Here is an 18,474-nt window from a genome sequence, read left to right as displayed (position 1 = left end):
GGCTTCTCTGGTTTTACCCAGTGGAGGAGAGGGGCGCCCGGATGCTGACGGACACCTAACCCTCCATCCATCCCAAGGAAGGAGTTTCTCTCAGGGCTAGTTCAGGGTTTGGGTCAAATCCCCTCTGCTGAAGCCAGAAAGCACCACTTCACCGGCCGGTTCAAGCACCAGGCGGCATGTGGGGCCACGGCTGGTCGGGATCAGTGACCCGCTAGACCCCCTGCATGCCCGTCCCTCCCTGGCCCGGGCGTCGCCTCTGTCACCGGCCTGAGAGCGGGAGGTCCACCCCCTCCACCCGGTGTGGGGCGCACGGGCTCCCGTCTGTGGCAATCCTGCCACGTCCCCGGCCTCGCCAGCTGGCACCTCTCTCCAGCCACGGCCGCCGGGCGTGTGTGCAAGGCCACCCTCCAGCCCGAGGCGGTCTCACCTCCCGCCTCACTGAGGAGCGAGAGCCTCTTCAGTTGCCCGCCGGACGCTTCTCAGAACACGCTGGGTCGCCTCCTCACACCTGCCCCAATCCGGGCCCGGCCCCGGCCCCACTCCCCTCTGCTCCTTCGGTTCCTCCTAAACCCTCACCGTCCTCCAGTTCCACAGTTCGAGCCTCCAGCCTAAACGGACCCAAATCCCTCTCGGCCTTTGGAGAACGGCTTCCCGGAGGCAGGAAGCTCCTCCAGCCCCACGCGTGGCCCCGGCCCCCTCGCCCACCTGGGCTGCTGGGAAGGGTCGTCTGTCCTGCTGGCTCGTCCTTCCCTCCTATGCCTCTTTAGCCCACTGCGGTCTGGCCTCTGCCCCCAGAACTGACCGTTCCCAGTGAGATCACTGGCCCCCAGCCTGGCGTGTCCCGCAGCCGGCAGGCCTTCTGCACATCTAACCGGGCCCCTCTCCGTCGGACCGCGTGGGCCACTAGCCCTGCCCTATGCCCCCTTTGTAGGGACGCTGCCTGCTCTGGCGCCTTCAGCCGCCTCTGGAACACGGAGGATCCCGCATCTACTTGCCCTCAGTCTCCTCAGGTTCCCGACTCCCATCTGTAACTTGCAGGGGCGACACTCACCCCGCAGACACTCAGTCGAGGCCCTGGGGACTCCAGGCTCTCCCCCAAGGGCAGACACTCCTGGGGTGCCTGGGGTCGCCCTCTCTACCCACCGGCCCACTGAACCACGGATGCTGTCACTTCCGAACTAAGGTCTCTTCCTCCCACAGCAGACAGGGCAGTGGAGAAGACCTCCAGCCTCATGGCCTGGGCTTGGGTCCTCCTCCCCGACTTCCCAGCCGTGCGATCCCGGCTCCCCTGCGGCTGTGACGCGGGGACACTGCTGGCACAGGGCCATCGGCAGGCGGGCTGAGGGAGTTCTCAGCAGCAACAGCTCCCGCTGGCTCCGCGATCTCCGCGCTGGGCCCGAACTCTGCACAGCCCAGCACCTGCCTGTGTGGCTGACACTGGGATGGGGAACCTCGGGCTTGTTTGAGAAGTATGCTGAGCCCCGCAGGGACTCCGTAAGGCGCCCGGGCGGCTCAGCCAGTCGGGTTTTGGCTCAGCTCCAGATCAGGGTCCTGGGATCCGGTCCAGGCAGTCACCTGCCCCCCTCAGCCCAGGTCAGGGTCTGTGCTCAGTGGGGAGGCTGCTTGGATTCTGCCTCTCCCTCTGCCCTGCACGCGCACACACACGGGCTCTCTCTCTCAAATAAATAAATGAATCTTAAAACCCTCCCAAAGATCTCAAGAATTGCTACGAGGACACGTGCTGCCGTGGGTTTAAACAAAACAGAGCCTCGCAGAAGTGGGGCAGCAGGACCCAGCTCACAGGGTCCTCCAAGGACGAGGCATCAGTCGGGACCAAGAATGATGCTCACGCTGCCCTTGGCCTCGGGTCAGGGAGGTTTCGGGCCAGAAGCACACCACCGAGACTGTTAAGAGAGAAAGGAAACAGGACGAAGAGGAAGAAGTACAGAGAGATAAATTCTTTCCAGAATCTTGGAAATGAACTGAACCACCAGTGCGGACTGGGAGGTTTCTCTATTTCCCCGTCGACCATCTGTGAGTGTTCAGTCCTGTGTCAGCCATGCCACCCGGGGCAGCAGGCCGGCGGCACCATCTCCCTGTCCCCGGCTCTGAACAGTCCTGCCTCCAAGTGCCCGACACGCTCGGGTCACAGCACGGTGGTCCAGTCTCTGCTCACCGGCTCACAAGTCTGCGTCCTCCGTCACCAGGGAGTCTGACACACACACACGTCTGATCCTGCTGGAGAGAAGGACTTAATGATCTTCTTGCTTACTTGTTTTTACAGATTTCCTGGGGAGGGAGAACCCAACATCTACTCCACAGGTCTAGCAGGAAGTAGAAAAGTTCCGACTTTCTCCAAAACTCAAAAACACCCAGATTGGAAACGACAAGGTAAACTGATTTAGAACCAGACGCATGGATTCTAGAATCCCGGGGATAACAAAACATGTGTAAGACCTAAAAAGTGAGTCCCGCAAGGCTACAAGATCCAAGCTCAACATACAACAATCAGTCGTGTCTACACATACTGAAATAATGAAAAAGAGGTTTGTAAAAACCGCCCTTTAAAATATGAACCACGGGGGGGCCTGGGGGGCTCAGTGGGTTAAAGCCGCTGCCTTCGGCTCAGGTCATGATCCCAGAGTTCTGGGATAGAGCCCCATATCGGGTTCTTTGCTCGGCAGGGAGCCTGCTTCCTTCTGTCTCTGCCTACTTGTGATCTCTGTCAAATACATAAATAAAATCTTTAAAAATAAATAAATAAAATAAAATAAAATATGAACCCCGGATGGGAGTGGGGGGTGGCGGCGGGAGGCCTGGGTGGTGCCATTGGGTTAGTGACTCTTGGTTTCTGCTCAGGTCATCTCAGGCCCTGGAACTGAGCCCCCGCTTGGGCTCCACACGCGGCGGGAGGTGTGCTTGGGGTTCTCGCTCTCTCTGCCCCTCCCCTGCTCACGCACACTTTCTCTCTAAAATCAGTAAACAAATAGGGCCAAATGTGACAAAAGATGTAGAAAGACCAGCACATCAGAAAGCACGAAACAGCACTGAGAGAAACAAAGGACCTCCGTGCGGGGAAACCCGCACACGCTCGTCTGTACAAGGCGGGGTGGTCTCAAACGGTGCCGAGTCAAAGAGGGCAGACCGGGAAAGGGTCACCGCGTGTGACACAGAATTACACAAAATGTGAGCCAATCTACCGTGAAAGAAAGCCAATCTGTGCCAGAAAGTTCCGGTGGGGGATGAGAGAGAGACTACAGGAGCATCTGGAGCTGACGAGAACGCTTGTGGCCTTGGTGGGGCGACAGCATCAGACGCGCATCTGTCAAACTGCATCGGGGCACGTACTCTGTGTGCACTTTGACTGCACATCAAATATACCCCAATAAAGCTATCGAAATGGTAAAAATGCAGCTTTATGGGAAACAGGTCCTCCGGGCCCACAGCAGAAGCCAAACGCTGCCCTTCTCTGTTGTAGAGATGGAAGCAGACGCTTCTTCCCGGTAATCCAAGCCTCTGCCCCAAGACATTCTGTTCCTGACGCAGGTCGCAGTGCTGCTAGATCATAAAATGAGGCAATGGCTTTGTATTTAAAACAGGGAAAATCGCCACATATACACACTCCTATGCGTTCTATCTGTTCGTACATACAAATGGTTCTATTTCATCAGTTAGCGCACTGGCCAGTCCCAAACATCCCCACTGGACGGGCGGCACAAATACTCAGCGAAAACAGACAATCCCAAAAGCAATTACATTTGCCTTTGTAATTTAATACACAGTCTGGTTTTGCAGAAAACACGTTCTTGGGGACGTCAGGCCCCGAGTACCACGAACCGAGCCGTCACCCCACCTCACATCTCACACGAGGGGGGAGCTAAGGCGGTCACTGAGCAGGGCGGCCGGCACCGGGAAGGTGCTGAGCTGCACGTCGGCAGTGAGCGTGCAGAAGCCTCCGTGCGCATCTGCCATGTCACATGCCCACAGGTGACTGTACAGGTGCCATCGGCTCCCCCGCCTGAGTGCCCCACAGCCGTTCTGGGTCTCCCTGCTTGTGCACCTCAACATGGCCTGCATTTCTGTCTGCTGATGCTCACATCAGAAAAGAGAGAAAAAGCCAAAGATTTAATGCTGAGATTCTGTCCGTAAATTCTCAGCGACTACAGTCTGATGAACCAGTCACTCTGCGGGAAGACTACAAGTTGACAGGGCACATGATCCAGGCAGAGGACGCTGCCAGGTGGGCACTCGACCAGCCAGGGACACTAGGGACATGTCAGGGGAGCTTTCAGGAGGGCGCTCCGTGCACCCCTCCTCTCCCACGGCCTTTAGTAAGGCCTTTTTTTTTTTTTTTAAAGATTTTATTTATTTATTTGACACAGAGAGGCAGGCATGGAGGGGGAAGCAGGCTCCGTGCTGAGCAGAGAGCCCAACTCGGGGCTCGATCCCAGGACCCTGGGATCACGACCTGAGCCAAAGGCAGAGGCTTTAACCCACTGAGCCACCCAGGTGCCCCTTTAGTAAGGCTTTATAAGTTATTTTTTAGGGCATGGGAAATGCTGAGCACTCAAGGAAGCGGCATCACACCTACGCCCTTGTTCGTGACGCTCCTGACTCCACAAAGGGACAAGGACACGTTTACAATCAAATCAATGACCCTCAAGGATACAAACTTCATCATCATCCAAAACATACCCAGTGTTGAGTCCTAACTGGCGCGAGGTGGGGGGGGGCACGTGACAAGAGCATTCCTGAGGCCACACCCTCTGGGAATGCTCAATCTACGGGGGTAACAGAGAAGTTTCAGACAAGGACAGGCCCCAGTAAAGGAAATCAGCTGCTGGTCGTCTGCACCAAGAAGAGGGCCAAGGGGAAGCACGTTCGAAAGTCTGCATTCCCAGTAGGCTTTGCCGCTGCGCAGTCCCAGGCATGCCGCCTAGCTTGTTTGACCTCTCCATGAGGACCCTGACCTCAGAGGGTTGGCACCACCATTAAACAAGACTCCGCGCACAAAAATTCTTCCGAGTACGAGCGAATCCGAGCCACCAACGAGGGAAAAGGACGAGGCGTCCTGAGCGGGTGGGTTCCGTACCAGGAATGCAAGGTCGGTTCAACACAGAAATTTCTCTCAAGAAGGTATGCAAGGGGGTGACAGGCACACGAAAAGCTGCTCAATGTCATTAGTCATTAAGGAGATGCAAGGTCAGGGAGCCTCCCCCCAAGGCACCTGGAAGACACGCAAAGGTTAGGAGCGGACGCGGACGGAGGGATGCCAGCCAAAGTGAGACGGGCTGGAAGTCCGCCGGCGGGAACAGAACCTCGGGTTCCTGTGGCATCTGGGCTGCCGGTGGCTGTCTTGTCCTTCCCCCTCACCCCGTCTCCTGAACGCTTCCCTGAAACCGTGGGCCCCTGGCCCCGGAGCCGGCCATCTTTCCGCCCTAGCCAATTGATTCTCCAATCCTGTAGCTTTTGTAGAAAAGGCTCTCCACACAACGACGGGCACAGATGGGGCAGCCAGACGAGCGGGTCCTCCAGGGAGGGACGGTCCCCCATCCGTGGAAAGACAGAGGAGCAGTGTTGTCTCAGAAGGGGGACAATTCCAGTACAGAGAAGAGCTGTCAAGGCAGTGTGCCCCGAGGCCACCAGGCCCAAGGAGGGAGAGGGGGAAGGGAAACCAGATCAGCCTCCTGTTCCACCGCGCACTCTCCGCAAGCCCACGGTGAAGTTAAACTCCAGGACAGGTGCAGACGGCTGTGCCGAGGGGAAGCGCCGCACTGGTGCTCGGGGCCAAGGGTTGCCACGTTACGGGGGTTCTCAGTCTCTGCCTGAAGCCGGCTCCTGCCGCAGCACCTGACAGCCTGTTGGCTTGCTTAGCAAGGCAGGAAACGCCATGCAGCAGGGCCAACCACCCAGCACGGGTCTGCAGGCCGCGTGGATCGCCAGCAGGTCGGACGCACACAGACCGTCTGCCCTGCACCTGCCAGGACTCTTCTCGTCGACGGAAGAACTTCACGGTTACCGCCTCCCTCTCCTCTACCCTCCAGCCTCCTTCCAACCCTCCTGCTCCTTGTGCTTCCCACCCTTCAACCACCGTTCCTCCGGCCGGTCTGGAACGGGCACACGTGCACGCATGCACACTCACGCACGCGCACACTCTATCTCGTGCTGGAGCACACTTTTTCAAACTAACTGAGCTCACGGGGCTCCCAAGCAGGTCAGTCTCTGGGGTAACTGGCATGGCAGCAGCAGGACCCAGGGGCGAAAACAGAGCTCAGAGCCCCAGGTCAGCACGACGACGGCTCCAGACCACGTGGGGACACACATCGCAGACACACATCGCAGACATCACTTTACGGTGAAAGGGAGGCCTGGCGAGGTTGAGCGATTTGACTTAAAACTGTACGCACAGGGTTGTTTCTCTTCGGGCTGAGAATGTTCCACAATTAGCAAGTGAACTGCTGAGCGACACTGCACTGCACACTCTAACGTGGCCAATTCTACACGCGGGATTTCTCCCTATGAAGCCGCGAGCGAAGACGCCGTCGGGGCGCCTGGCCCCGCTGGTGCAGCGGGGGCCTCTCGAGCTTGGGCGTGTCCGTCCGAGTCCCACGCTGGGTGCAGAGATAATGTAAAAGTAAAATCTTTAGAAAAAATTGCAAACGTTCACTTGAGAACTCCACAAGCGACCCCCGCGACACAGCCCTGGCGCCATAGACAGAGAAGCTCCGGAGCTGCTGGGAAGTGTCCCATGCATGGTCGCACGCCCGGTGGCCTACGAAGGCAGAGCGCTCTTCCCGTCACCCAACCCGCCCGGCCTGGACCAGGCAGGAGGCAGGAGGAGGGAGGAGTCCTCTGCCTTGGGGACAGTCCCCAGTGGCCCAGCACACCTGCTGGGAAGAGGCCTGCTGGGTGAGGGACGCTGTGCTGGGCTCTAATCCCCACGTCCAGACTCTGCGGAGTGGCCTGAGCCCCTCTGGGCCTCCCCGCCTGTGACAAGCACCAAGCCCTGCCTGACAGCCGCCGCAACACAGGAGAGAAAACGCACCACCGACAGCACGTCACCGCCCACACCCCAGGAACACCACTGGGGCCCTCTCTCCTGGGTCCTGAACTTTCCAGCCCTCTGTCACCCGCATACTCCCTGCTTGGAACGTGGACCCTCTCGACTCTGACCTTCCCTTGTGCACAGTTCTGAACCCAGCTTTTACCAAAGTCACGTACGTCTGCATCATAAACAAGCTTCCTTGTTGTCTGTCGTCCCCAACAGCCTCTAGTCCTGGTGCGTCCCCAGCGCTGAGAACACGGCCTCCTGTTCATACGCGTCGGATGAGTGTGTTGAATATGTAAAAAAATCCCCGCCTCCCGGACCAAGGGCTGTGCAGGGGGATCTGCCCCCAAACCCCGAGCAGGCGTCTTTCTCACCCTCTTGGGCTCCGGGTTCAGAGCCGGAGAGGGACCAGAGCCGAAGCAGAAGAGCCACCAGGCCCGGCGCACATCCTGCCGGAGAACCAGGATCTCCTCTGGGTTTCTGCCAAGATGATCCAGAGGCTTGGAGCAGGGTGAGGAGGCTCACAGCGGCTGCCGGGCCTCATCCCACACCGACCGCGGTCCGCTGAGCCGTGCAGACACCTGCGCAGATGTCACCCCGGAGGCCGTCAGAGATGCAAACGCTCGGGCCCAGACCCAACCCAGAGTTACGGAGTCAGACATGGCGGGGTGCAGCCCTGCCCTGCGGAAGGGAACGCGTCTCTGGCCCACACTGCGGCGTGCCTCCCGGCGTGAGTGCACCTCAGGCGGCCAGGCCTGCCTTGGAAAAGTGAACTCGAGGTCCTACCGACAGGGACGAGGAGCTATGTCTTCCCTCCGCTTCCTCCTGAGCAAACTTCAGAAACGACTGGATGAGCCTATCACCATTTCTTTTTCTTTTAAAAGATATTATTTATTTATTTGACAGACAAACAGCGAGAGAGGGAACACAAGTGGGGGGGGGGTTGGGAGAGGGGGAAGCAGGCTCCCCGCTGAGCAGAGAGCCCGATGCGGGGCTCGATCCCAGGACCCCAGGATCATGACCTGAGCCCTTGTCTGTGCCCCCTCCTCCCCTGGTGGGAGCGTCTGACACTGCCGGCCTTCCGTTTCTCTGCCGCTCCCCGCCCCAGCCTCTTCTGGGGGACCCCGCTGTCTGCCTCCCCTGCATGTGTGAGCATGGCACACGCCTGAGCAGCGCACGTGTGCTTCTCCACTCCGGCCTGCCAGGCCCAGGGGCCGGCTCGCACTCAGCAGCTGCCCTTGGCTCTGTCCGGAGGGCTGTGGCTCACCCCGAGGCTCCGTCCCTCCAGAACTCTGCCGTGTGAGGGGACTCCCAGCCCACGCCCACGCCGAGAACAGGTGCGCTGCCCTCCCCCACACAGCCACCTGCTCAGTCTCCCCCCGGTCCTTCCCCACCTGCGGGGACGGCTCCCTGCCCCACCGCCCTTCTCCGCTGAAGCTGCAGGGACGCGGTTTCCCAGCAGCACATCTGCCCTCGTCGCTCCCCATGTAAGTCTGGCGACGGTGCTCCGTGGCCCTCGGGAGAGAGTCCAAATGCCCTGACCCAGGCTTCCACGGTCCCCAAGACCCGGTTCCTTCCCGTTGTCCAGATTCACGGATCTGTCGTTCTGCGGTCCCATGACAGAGCTCGGCGACCCTCCAGCCCACCGCAGCACGTATGGCCCCTCTGCCTGAACCCTCGAGCCCTCTCAAGCCCTCTCGAGCCTGGCTCTCAGTTTTAGGTCTCCATTAAAGTCCCTTCCTCTAGGAAACCCTCCTCGGAGTCCCTCCCATATGCTCCAGGTGGACTCACAGAACAGTGTGCTGTCACACACCCACCTGTGTCCTGTCTGCCGGCCCCCGGCCACGGGCACCTGGACGGCACAGCGTGCAGCTCACTCACGCTGAACTCCAGGGCCTGAAGATCGGAGAAGCTGACCAATGCTCTCACCTGAGGGATGGTGCGGACCCTCCCAAACCTCGGCCTGCTGCCGACCCTGGAAGCCGAGTGGTTCCTGTCCCCAACCCTGGGGCCGGAGGAGAAAGAGTCCCATTCACGAAGCTACTTACTCCACTCTCTCCACCACCTCCCCTAGAACAACAGTGGCCTTTCTCTGCGGGGCAGGCTGCTCTGGGAAATGAATGGGGCCAGCCCGGGGCAGGCGGGACAATGGCAGGGTGGGCCCCGGTGCCGTCAGACCCCTGTGGGGAAAGGCAGCCCGGAAACCGGGCCGCCGAGGGGGAAATCCCCCAAGCTTCGTGAGGCCAGCAACCCCAACAAGGGTGCTCTGTCCCTACAAGAAGTACCAAGTGCCCCAGACCTCGCACCACCAAGAACAAGTCTCGGTTCCCGGCAGCCGTGCTCAGAGCTGCTTTCCCGAAAACCCTGGCTGGGCAGGCGGGGGACGCGGAAGGTCCCGAAGCAGTGGCAGGTGAAGGCGGCTCGCAGCGGGCAGGCATGCGCTCCGCAAACTGACGGGGCATCGGGAAGCCGTCCAGAAGGACCGGCAGACATTGCAACCCCGGGCAGCAGAAGACACGATGGCCAACACAGGCACGGAGAGAACCAAAGATCGCCAGCCGGCTCACCGCGGCGGACAGCGGGCAGCGAATTCTGCGCGAACCTCTCCATGAGGTATTCTACACACATGCAAGTAAGACAGACCAGAGTCCAAGCGCTCTGGGTGTGCGAAAGGAACGCTGAATGACAAAAACGTCCCGGTGCGCGGTGTGAGCCTGCCAGGTCCCCCTGCAGCGGGGGGCGGGGGGACAACGCCCGTGGACAGGGGCGCAGGGAGGCGCGGGGGCCCGGGAAGCCGGTGGGGGGCCCGGGAACAAGACCTGCGGCAGTCAGAGGGGGCGGAACGGAAGGGAAGAGCCGCTGGCCACGCGGGGGCCAGCGAGGAACGCCGTCAGGGTGAGATCCCACACCCTGCGTTCGTGCAGGGTCCCCAGAGCCATGTCTGCGGGTCCCTCGTGTAGGGCGAGCACAGGCCGGAGCCCCTGGCCCCAGGTCGTCCGTGGCAGCTGAGCAGAGCTCAGGCCAGGGGGGTCTTTGCCCAAGCAACCGCCTTCCCAACGCCCTGGCTCGCGCCACAGAAGCCACTCAACTAGTTAATGGCCGGTGGGGGGTGGGAGACTCCCGCAGAGACCCTCTCGCTCAAGGTCCTGGACTCTGGAACGCTGGCCCCAGCACCCTGGGGCTGCGTGTGATCAGTTCAGGGCGCTCCGTCAGACCCTGCCCGCTTCCGCAGATCAGGACGTCTCCTAAGCCATCTCTGGCCCCGGCTTCCCTCGCTGCTCCCTTCAGGGGGGTTCCCTGCTGAACGACTGCCTGGGGGAGGCCCCACCGGAGGGCGGCACTGGCGGGGGTTGGGTCGTCTCACCGGCTGTGCCTTGGCAGCCCACTGCCGGGCGTCCACGGGAGGCAGGAGGACTTCTGCACAGTCCTCTCTCGCGGCAGCCTGACCCTTCTCCCAGCCAGCCAGCCTCAAAACCATAGGAATCTAATTTGATTCAGCCTTAACAGGCCCTGTTGTTTTTCTTTCCAAAACATCTTTTAGATCCTGCCCCTCTTCCCTGCTCAACGTTCTCTCTCACCACGACCGCTGCAACACCTCCCAGGGCCCTCCTGGGCCCAGGCCCTCTCCCGCGACCGATTCAATGTCAGTACTGTCTCTGCAGTTTTTCTGACCTTGTAACACGCGACCCTCCCCAGCGCCCAACACCTTCATCCCCCATCCTGCCCACCTCCACGACCTGCCCTCTCTCCGATGCACGAAGACCAACAGCCCCGCCGCCCCAACCCACGGCTCGCTTGGCCCCGCCTGCAATGGCTGCCCAGGCTGCTCCCTTGTCTGACGGATCCGCTCTTCTCTTCCCGATCTCTAACCACCCGTCCCAGCTGCTCCCCTCGGCACCAACCTTCTGCTCATCTCTGTACTTCCCGGTACCTGACGAGATGCGGCAGTTACGAACTATGCCTTCGCAGTTTCCTGCTGCTTCCCCGATAACCTTTCGCACCAGGAACGTGAGCTCCCTGGGCTTGCACGTCACTTGCCACAACAGCGAGAACCCAGCGAGGCGCGGCTCTGGGACAAATACTTGTGGTGCCGCAAACTGACTGCAGGTCGGGCGGGTCATGGGGCTGCGTGCCCTGGGTAGTCGTTGGAGCCATCACATCCCCCTGACCAGAGCCAGGCCATGACTGGTGACTGGAGGTCCCATCAGAGCACTTTAGAGTAGTAGCACTTAGTGCTGGAGAAAGTGCTAGAAATCACAACTTGGAAAACACTTGCTCTGACTTTTCAAAGCTCCTCCCTGGTTCGTGCGAGTCTTGGTTTTACTGTTCTTTAGAACGAGAGGGGAAATCCCGAAGAAGTCAGAAAAGATGACGGAGGAACACTTATGATTTTAGGGACTGTGCTGAGATCAGAATTAAAAGACAATGAAATGAGCTTAAACTATAGCAGAGGCAAATCTGAGACCCTAAAGGAGGCTCAGGCGGGTACTGCGTGGTACTTCCTCCCACGATGGAACACGGGACCCAGGACAGACCCCCACCTGCTGCGACTAGCTCCAAGGGAGTCCTCTTGGAGCCAAGAAGAAGTGGCAAGGTGACCCCTTCTGACTTGGGACGCATGTGATTTTCGGGTCACGCCTCCAGGTGCTTCTCCAGGCGGGAGAGTGCCCCCCGGGTCCCACGAGGGCCGTGGGTCTGCAGGCCTTCCTGCCTCCCTCATGGTCCTTCCACGCTCCTCCCTCGTGTCGGCGCCCAGCGACTCCCTGGTCTCTCCAAGCTTTCATTTTCACCGATTCCAGGAAGGCCAGACAAGATTCCTGGAGAAATGCCCCAGCTCTGGTGTTCTCAAGCGGCCAGCACGCTCGCCTGGAGCTCGGAAGGTCCCCTCTTCTGGTGGATCCGGCGTGACTGTGAAGAGGGGAACGATTCCTTCTTTCTTCCGAGACAGAACCCGCACCTTCTTTAGTGCTACTCCCCCCACAGGGCACAGGAGGGACCCGGGAGGCCAGAGCCATTGGGGTGTGGGTCCTTCCGCACACGACTTGGTGAAAAGGAAGTGTGCATGGTTCCCGGGGCACGGGGCTGGCAGGCCACAGATAAACCCTGGAATCAAGCTGTTAAAATAACAAACCAATAAAGTGGAGTTTTAAAAGTAGCAAGTGCCACTGTGAAGACCTAAAGCAGGTTCGGCCAACACAGATGAAAACGACGCCTCCTCCCTCATGTCCTCCGGGACTGCACACCGAGCAAAGCCCTTCCTGCATCGGAATACCAGACCTTCAGAGGGCGGGCTGCAGAGCGCCCCTCAAAGCTTCCAAAGACAGTCCTGTGCAGGTGAGGGGCTTCCAGGACTCCCCTGTCTTTATGCTAACTTGGGAGCTGGCTATCACCCTTCATGAAATCTTTTTCATTTTTGATGAAATCATACTGTCATGTAACTTTTCCTATTTTCTAACGCACTCTCACACGGATGACAGGGACTCTGACCACGATCTGAAAGTTAAAAAAAAAAAAAGGCTAAAAAATTTGTTAATCAGAGGGTGCTCTTTCAGAGATGTTTCTGCGTGTCTGAAGTCAACTCAGCCTGCTCCTGCCCGTCACGGTGATCACCCACCAAAATCCACGCAAATCTGTGGCCACCACTTGTCTCACCCCAGACAGCAAGGGGGTAGGTTCTGGAGAAGACTCAGCACTGCAGGGCTTCGTATCTGCAGCTCTGAATGCAACACCAACCACCTCAACTCCGCTGAACTCGGATTCTAGGGCCCAGGGCTTGATAAGAACCTGAGGCCAAGGTGGGAAGCCACCTTGCTCTGGGAGCCACCCCTTTCCTTTCGAGATAAGCCCAGTCTGGGCAACCAGCATCTCCTCTCTAAGACCTTCCCTGAAGCCCAAGGCCCTCTCCCAGCACCTGCGACCAGCCTCCCTCCTATGCCTCCTCCTCACCGAACATTGTGCCGCTCCGAGAAGGGGGAAAGGTACCTTCAACCTTAGATCCCTGATAAGGACGTTTGCTGGGTCGGATTCATTCTGAACTGGGAATGGCCAGAGACTGTTAAACACGACCTTTCTATTCCGGCCTAAGGGAGCCAAGGTAGCTGTAGCCTCTCCCATTCAGCAGAATTCTTGGGAAGGCACCGGGGACCATCACCCAACGCTCTCCTCCAGTCCCCGGCGCCTCCACACACCAAGCCTGCTCACTCTGGCCACATGCTTCAGAGCAACGCGACGCTCCCTTGGCTGCTCAAAGGGTTTGGGGCTCATTTGGAAGGTGGTGTGTGAAGTTAAACCAAACTCAGAAGTCTGTGGCCTGAAATGTACAGTTTTACAGCTTAGAAAGCGATACGACATATATGATCGTGTTTGCTTCGCTCCTCCCAACAGTCCCACGAGATGCAATAAATGTTAGAATCCCCAAACGACGCAGGGCGTGAAAGTGCTTGTGAACCGGAAGGCCTTTCATGCACGTGAACGCTCGCAACGCCCAGGAGGAAATGAGAGGAGGTACGTGGCGTGTCCACGCGCACAGAGTTGAGCGAAATGCCAGGGCTCAAACCAGGCCCTCTTGGTGTGAAGCTAGCGCTTCCCTGTCTGCGCTGGCCCACAGGACTATGGGACTCGGCACAGAGCACAGCGGTTTTACAGAAGCAGATGTCGAACCCGCCAGCTGGGAAACACCTGCCATGGGAGACGGGGCCTAGAGACGGCTCAGCAAAGCTCATCATCGCCCCCACAGAAGTAACTTGGGGTCCTCATCTCTGCTTGCAGCATCAAACACGCTTTGAGAAATCTTGAGAAGATGCGTCCACAGGCCACGAGCCGTCCGCCGACAGAAGGACAGGGGCTGAGCAGCTGCACGAGCCCGCGTGTCAGTGCGGAAAGATCAAGAGTCGTCACAGACACTTCTCCACCCTACGGACCTAGGTGTCAGCCCCCAACAGGGAGTTAAAGACGCTTCTGAAGAAATATTCCAGAGGCTCCTTAGGGCCACACATCTCCACACATCTTCCGGCACGTGGCTCCTCCCTAGGAAATACACACCAGCGAGGGGCTGTCTCGGACCTGGCTCCATGTGGGCAACCAAGCCAGGAGTGCTGGAACACTCTGAGGGGGAGGAATGTACACTTGCTGACAGGCTCGCTCACGCCAGCATTCTGCCCCTACGGATGGAATGCTCACCACAGGCCCACCGCGGAGCGAAGGGGATGTAGTCCCTGCCTTTCTGGGGCTTACTGTTGAGTGTCAACAGTTCCTCGGTCTTCGTCGGGAGCCCTATCCTTCCCCTGCTCCGCACCGGGACTGCGCACCCACTGTGACGCCCATCGGGCACCTCCACTAGGCTCTATGCGGCACACCGTGGGTAAGATATCTAGATGGCAACCCGAGCCTCTGACCAAGCAAAGGTGACGAACACTCTGTCTGCAAAGCTGTGACACCCCAGAGGAGAAATGGGTGCTTTCCTAGAGAAATGACGGCACCGTTCCCAAGACCGTTGAAAAGACCCGTGCAAAGGGAACACCAGACAGGGTCATACGCTACCGTCCAAAGGAGATACGGAAAGCCCATTCCGCAGGACCAGTACAGAAATCCACTGAGCCAGCACGGGGCAAGCAGAAGAGCCTGCAGGGATCAGGAGACCCGCATTTGGGCTCAGATTCTGCCTCTAGTCCAGCAAGATGGCACACGGCAAGCCAGGTGTCCTCCCAGAGCCTCAAGGACCCCCCACTGGATAGCGGGAGTAACATGGTCCACCTTCAGACCCGTTCGACGAAAGCACGTGGGGAGAAACGTCCCATGCCCTACCTCACCAGATGGTGTGGGGATACGAGCTCCCCCAGGAGCCCTCCTGGCCTCCCTCCTGCACCCCCAAACCTGGTTTCCATCTGCTCACATCCCTGATTTCAGAGAAATCACTCACCAACCACATCTCACAAAAGGCAGATGCACTAAAGCCTGAAACGAGAAAGCGGCCCCGTGACCACGTCACGTCCCTGCCCGGACGCACCTCGGGCCTCCCTTTACAAGATGCGAGCGACAGGGAAGCCAAGGACAAGGGGAAGGGACGCCGGTTTTATGCCCTTTGTGGCTGGCTGCCTTCAGCCCACTGACAACTCCGGGCCCAGGTGGGGGCTGTGGAGCCGATCAAGCAGGACTCGGAGGCGATCCACATATTAGTGTCCGGGAGGGATTGTGTTTATACCCCATTCCACGGCCAGAAAGAAACTACTACTAGCACGGATCATCGCAGGTTAACTGGCACGAAGAGACCTCGGCTCCCCGCTGTTCCTGCGTCTCCAGCAACACGGTGTCCAGGCCAGGGCTTCCATCTGCTTGCTCCGTCCTCTAACCTCTACCCATCCAGTCAGGCTACGTACAGAAGCTAAGATTTTTAAGGAGAAAGGGATGGGGCTGGGGAAACAGACACCTCACAAAGTTGTAAACAGCAGGGGTACCGGTGCTGCCCAGGCTGGTAAGGGGGCTGGACCCTGGGTCTGGGCTCCAAGGACCTCCAAGGACCTCTGCCCATCAGGCCTCAGAGTCCAAAACAACTCATTCAGGCTCTAGGCGGAGGGAAGGCCCACCCTGCAGAGTCAAGCTTATTAAGGCTGGCCTGGAAGATTACACCTTAGAGCATGCCCTGGTCGGCAGGTCTCAAGTTAAACCCTAAGCTTGGAGAGGAAGAAATTCAAATGTGCCTTGGGCATTTGGGGGCCATTATTATCAGTCACTGGCAGAAATCCAGACCTCTGTGGGTGCAAAGGGTGCTTCTGTCCCATCAGTCAGGCCTGGAACACCCTCCCCCTGGAAATGGAATGACGCCACCACCCCCCGCGCCCCAACCAAGCCCCCCCATTCGGTAGCAAGCAGCCCGCCGAGGCCCACGCCCCTGCCGCGGCCCTTCCCCCAGCAGCTCAACACCTAGAGCCAGTCCCAGTCCACCCTGAGCACTCACGTGACCAGGCCCGGCGGCCTCTCGCCCCCTACACAGGCAAGTTAGGGGCTCAAATTCAGCCCGTAGCAGGGCAAAAGTCAGAGACCGAGGGAAGCACTCCCCCCCCCCCCCGACCCGTGTCCTCTCCCGGCGTCACGGTTTCTCGCTCGTTTTTAAAAAGCTCTGAATCCGGACACAGCCGCACCGAGGGGACACAGACACACACGGCCGTACCGTCCCCAGAGACCCGCGCTCCCACCCCAACGCCTCCTTCGCAACCTTTTCCCCAAATGCACCCCCCTCGCCCCTAGGGTCCGGTTAGAAAGTGCGGGAAAGCCCCTTCCAGCGCGCCTACCTGTCTATGCTCTGGGGCAGCCTCACACTCATGGTTTCTCAGGGTCTCGGCGCGGCCAGGATCTGCAGTTCTGACGTCCTGATCGCGGCCGGGTCGGCTGCAGTTTCCAGGGGAGGCGCGGGCGGGGCGCCCCGACCTCGCGGCCGCGCAGTCGGACGCTCGGACGCGCTCCGCGGCCTCAGGACCCCGGGAACCGAGGCTCCCCTGTCGTCGGACCCGCCGGCATGCTGTCCGTCCTCGGCCCCCCGCCCCTCCCCCGTCGCAGGAAAAACCGAAAGAAAAAGAGGAAAAACTGTGACCTTCTCCGAAACCAAAAACCCAACCACAAATCTGTTCAAGGCCGGCGCCGGGGCCGCCACGGGTCACAGAGGAATCCGCCCTCCAAGCGGCCGTCCTCGCTGCAAGACCCAGGCGGAGCCCATGCTCGGGCCGCTGGCCTGCCGGGGCCGGGGGGCCGTGCGGGGTCGCCCCGCGCTCCGCACGACGGGCCGCGCCGGGGCAGGGGCGGCGAAGCGAGCGCAGACGCCGGGCCGCCGCGGCCGCACGGCTCAGGGCCGGGCCGGGCCCGCGCGGAGGCGGCGCCTTCACGACAACAACAGAAACAGCCTCGGCGCCGCGGCTCGGGGGTCCCTTCGCGGCGGCCGCGGCCCGAGCACCCGCGCGGCGCCCCCCGCCTCACGCCCGCCGCGGCCCCGGCCTCTCCGCGCGCCGCGCCCCGCGCCCGCCGCCCGCCGCCCCGGCCGCCATCAACCGCGGGCGCCGCTCGCGTGCCCGCGCCGCCCGCCCCGCGGCCTCTGCTCCGCGCCGGCCCGCGGGCGCCCGGCCCCGGCTGCCCTCCGCCCCGCGCGGCCCGCTCGCCCGCCGCCGCCTCGGCTCCGGCCCCGCGCGCGGAAGGCGGCTCGGCGGCTCCTTCCGGGCCCTTCCCCCTCGGCGCGCCGCTCCTCGGGGCGCAGGCCCGGCCGGCCGCCCGTGCCCGCGCCGCCCCCTCCGGCCCCGCTCCGCCGGCGCGGCCCGCAGGCCCCGCCCCCGGCCCGCCCCGGCCCGGCCCTCCCCCACCTCGGATCCGCCCCCTCCCCTCCCCCCCGGGCCCGCCCCCCTCCGCCTTTCCTCCCTGCCCTCCCCCTCGCCCGACACGCCCCTCCCCCTGGCCCGGCCCTCCCCCGGCCCCTCCCCCCCCGCCCCCCGCCCCTCCTCCTCCCCCCGCGCTCCCCCGCCGCCCCCCGCGCCGCGCCCTCCCTCCGTGCGGCCTAGCCGGCCCCGGCTGCGGCGGGATCCCCGGCCTGGCCCGGCCCGGCCCGCCGGCCGCCCCGGCTCCGGCCCCGGCTCGCCGAGGCAGCCCGCGCCGCCCCCGCCGCTGCCCCTTCCTCGGCCCCGGGCCTCCTCCGCACGCTGCGCCCCTTCCCGGGTCCCCGGGGCCCCGGCGCCCGGCCCCCTCCCCGCGGCGCCCCCTGTCCCGCGCCCGCGCCCGCGCGGCTCACCCGCTGTCCACGTCCGTCCTCATCTCCGTGTCCTCATCCGCGGCCTCCGTCCTGGGGGCCGGAGCTCCGGAAGCCCCGGCGTCGAGGGCCCCGCGCGGTCGCCGCGCACCCGCCGTGCGGGCAGAGGGCCGTGGCCGCGGCCGGCTGCGCTCCCGGGCACCGCGCTGCCCCCGACGGGCTGCTTTTGAGCCCGGGGGAAGAGCTCTCGGGGCCGAGTCTAGTTTCAGAGACTCCCAGACCCGAATGTTTGCAGGTAACGCGCTCGTCCGAAGGTCCCTGTTGCTGTCGTTAAAAATAATTAAGATGAGAAGGGAAGTTTACAGGAGGACTTGGGAGCGGACCCGGTTCCTGCCCAGGTAAATGCGATGGTAACCCCCGCCCCCCGCAGGCAGGGCCGGCGGCGGTGTCCTCCCCCTCCCTCTCCGGCCCACTGTTCCTGGGGGAGATGCAGGCACCGTCGCCTGGGCCCAGACCCGCACACGTCCTGGAGCTCGGGTGGAGGGAGCCGGGGACCCCAGCACTGTTGGGGGCGCTTGCAACTTGCAAGAGGGCGGGAGACTAATAAGCATGGGTTGACCGTTGGAAGAATCCAGGAGCTTCCCTCAATTATACACATGAAGGAAGGACCCACTGCCGGCGCCCATCTCCACCAGCTCCTAGG

At 61.2% G+C, this 18,474-nt stretch overlaps 1 protein-coding gene across 8 annotated transcripts in view; it reads right to left on the bottom strand.

Annotated features, from left to right (window-relative positions):
* Positions 1-18,126, bottom strand: part of ARHGEF11 (Rho guanine nucleotide exchange factor 11) — a 75,749-nt gene extending 57,623 nt beyond the window's left edge. For 6 of the 8 annotated variants that reach the window (XM_004778460.3, XM_004778465.3, XM_004778463.3 and 3 more), the window contains exon 1: positions 16,336-17,002. In XM_004778460.3, coding sequence (XP_004778517.1) covers positions 16,336-16,367 — 32 coding nt within the window. In that variant the 5' untranslated portion in view covers positions 16,368-17,002. Of the gene's footprint in view, positions 1-16,335; positions 17,003-17,813 lie in introns of those variants that run through there. The other 2 variants (XM_045086702.1, XM_004778461.3) reach the window with 2 other exon arrangements.
* Positions 18,127-18,474: the final 348 nt, after the last annotated feature.

This window comes from Mustela putorius, unplaced genomic scaffold (assembly GCF_011764305.1).
Source record: "Mustela putorius furo isolate JIRA1106 unplaced genomic scaffold, ASM1176430v1.1 tig00000997_pilon_pilon_pilon, whole genome shotgun sequence".
Lineage (NCBI taxonomy): Eukaryota > Metazoa > Chordata > Mammalia > Carnivora > Mustelidae > Mustela > Mustela putorius.
The sequence above is the reverse complement of the archived record's forward strand: the minus strand, read 5'-3'. Positions and strand labels throughout refer to the sequence as shown.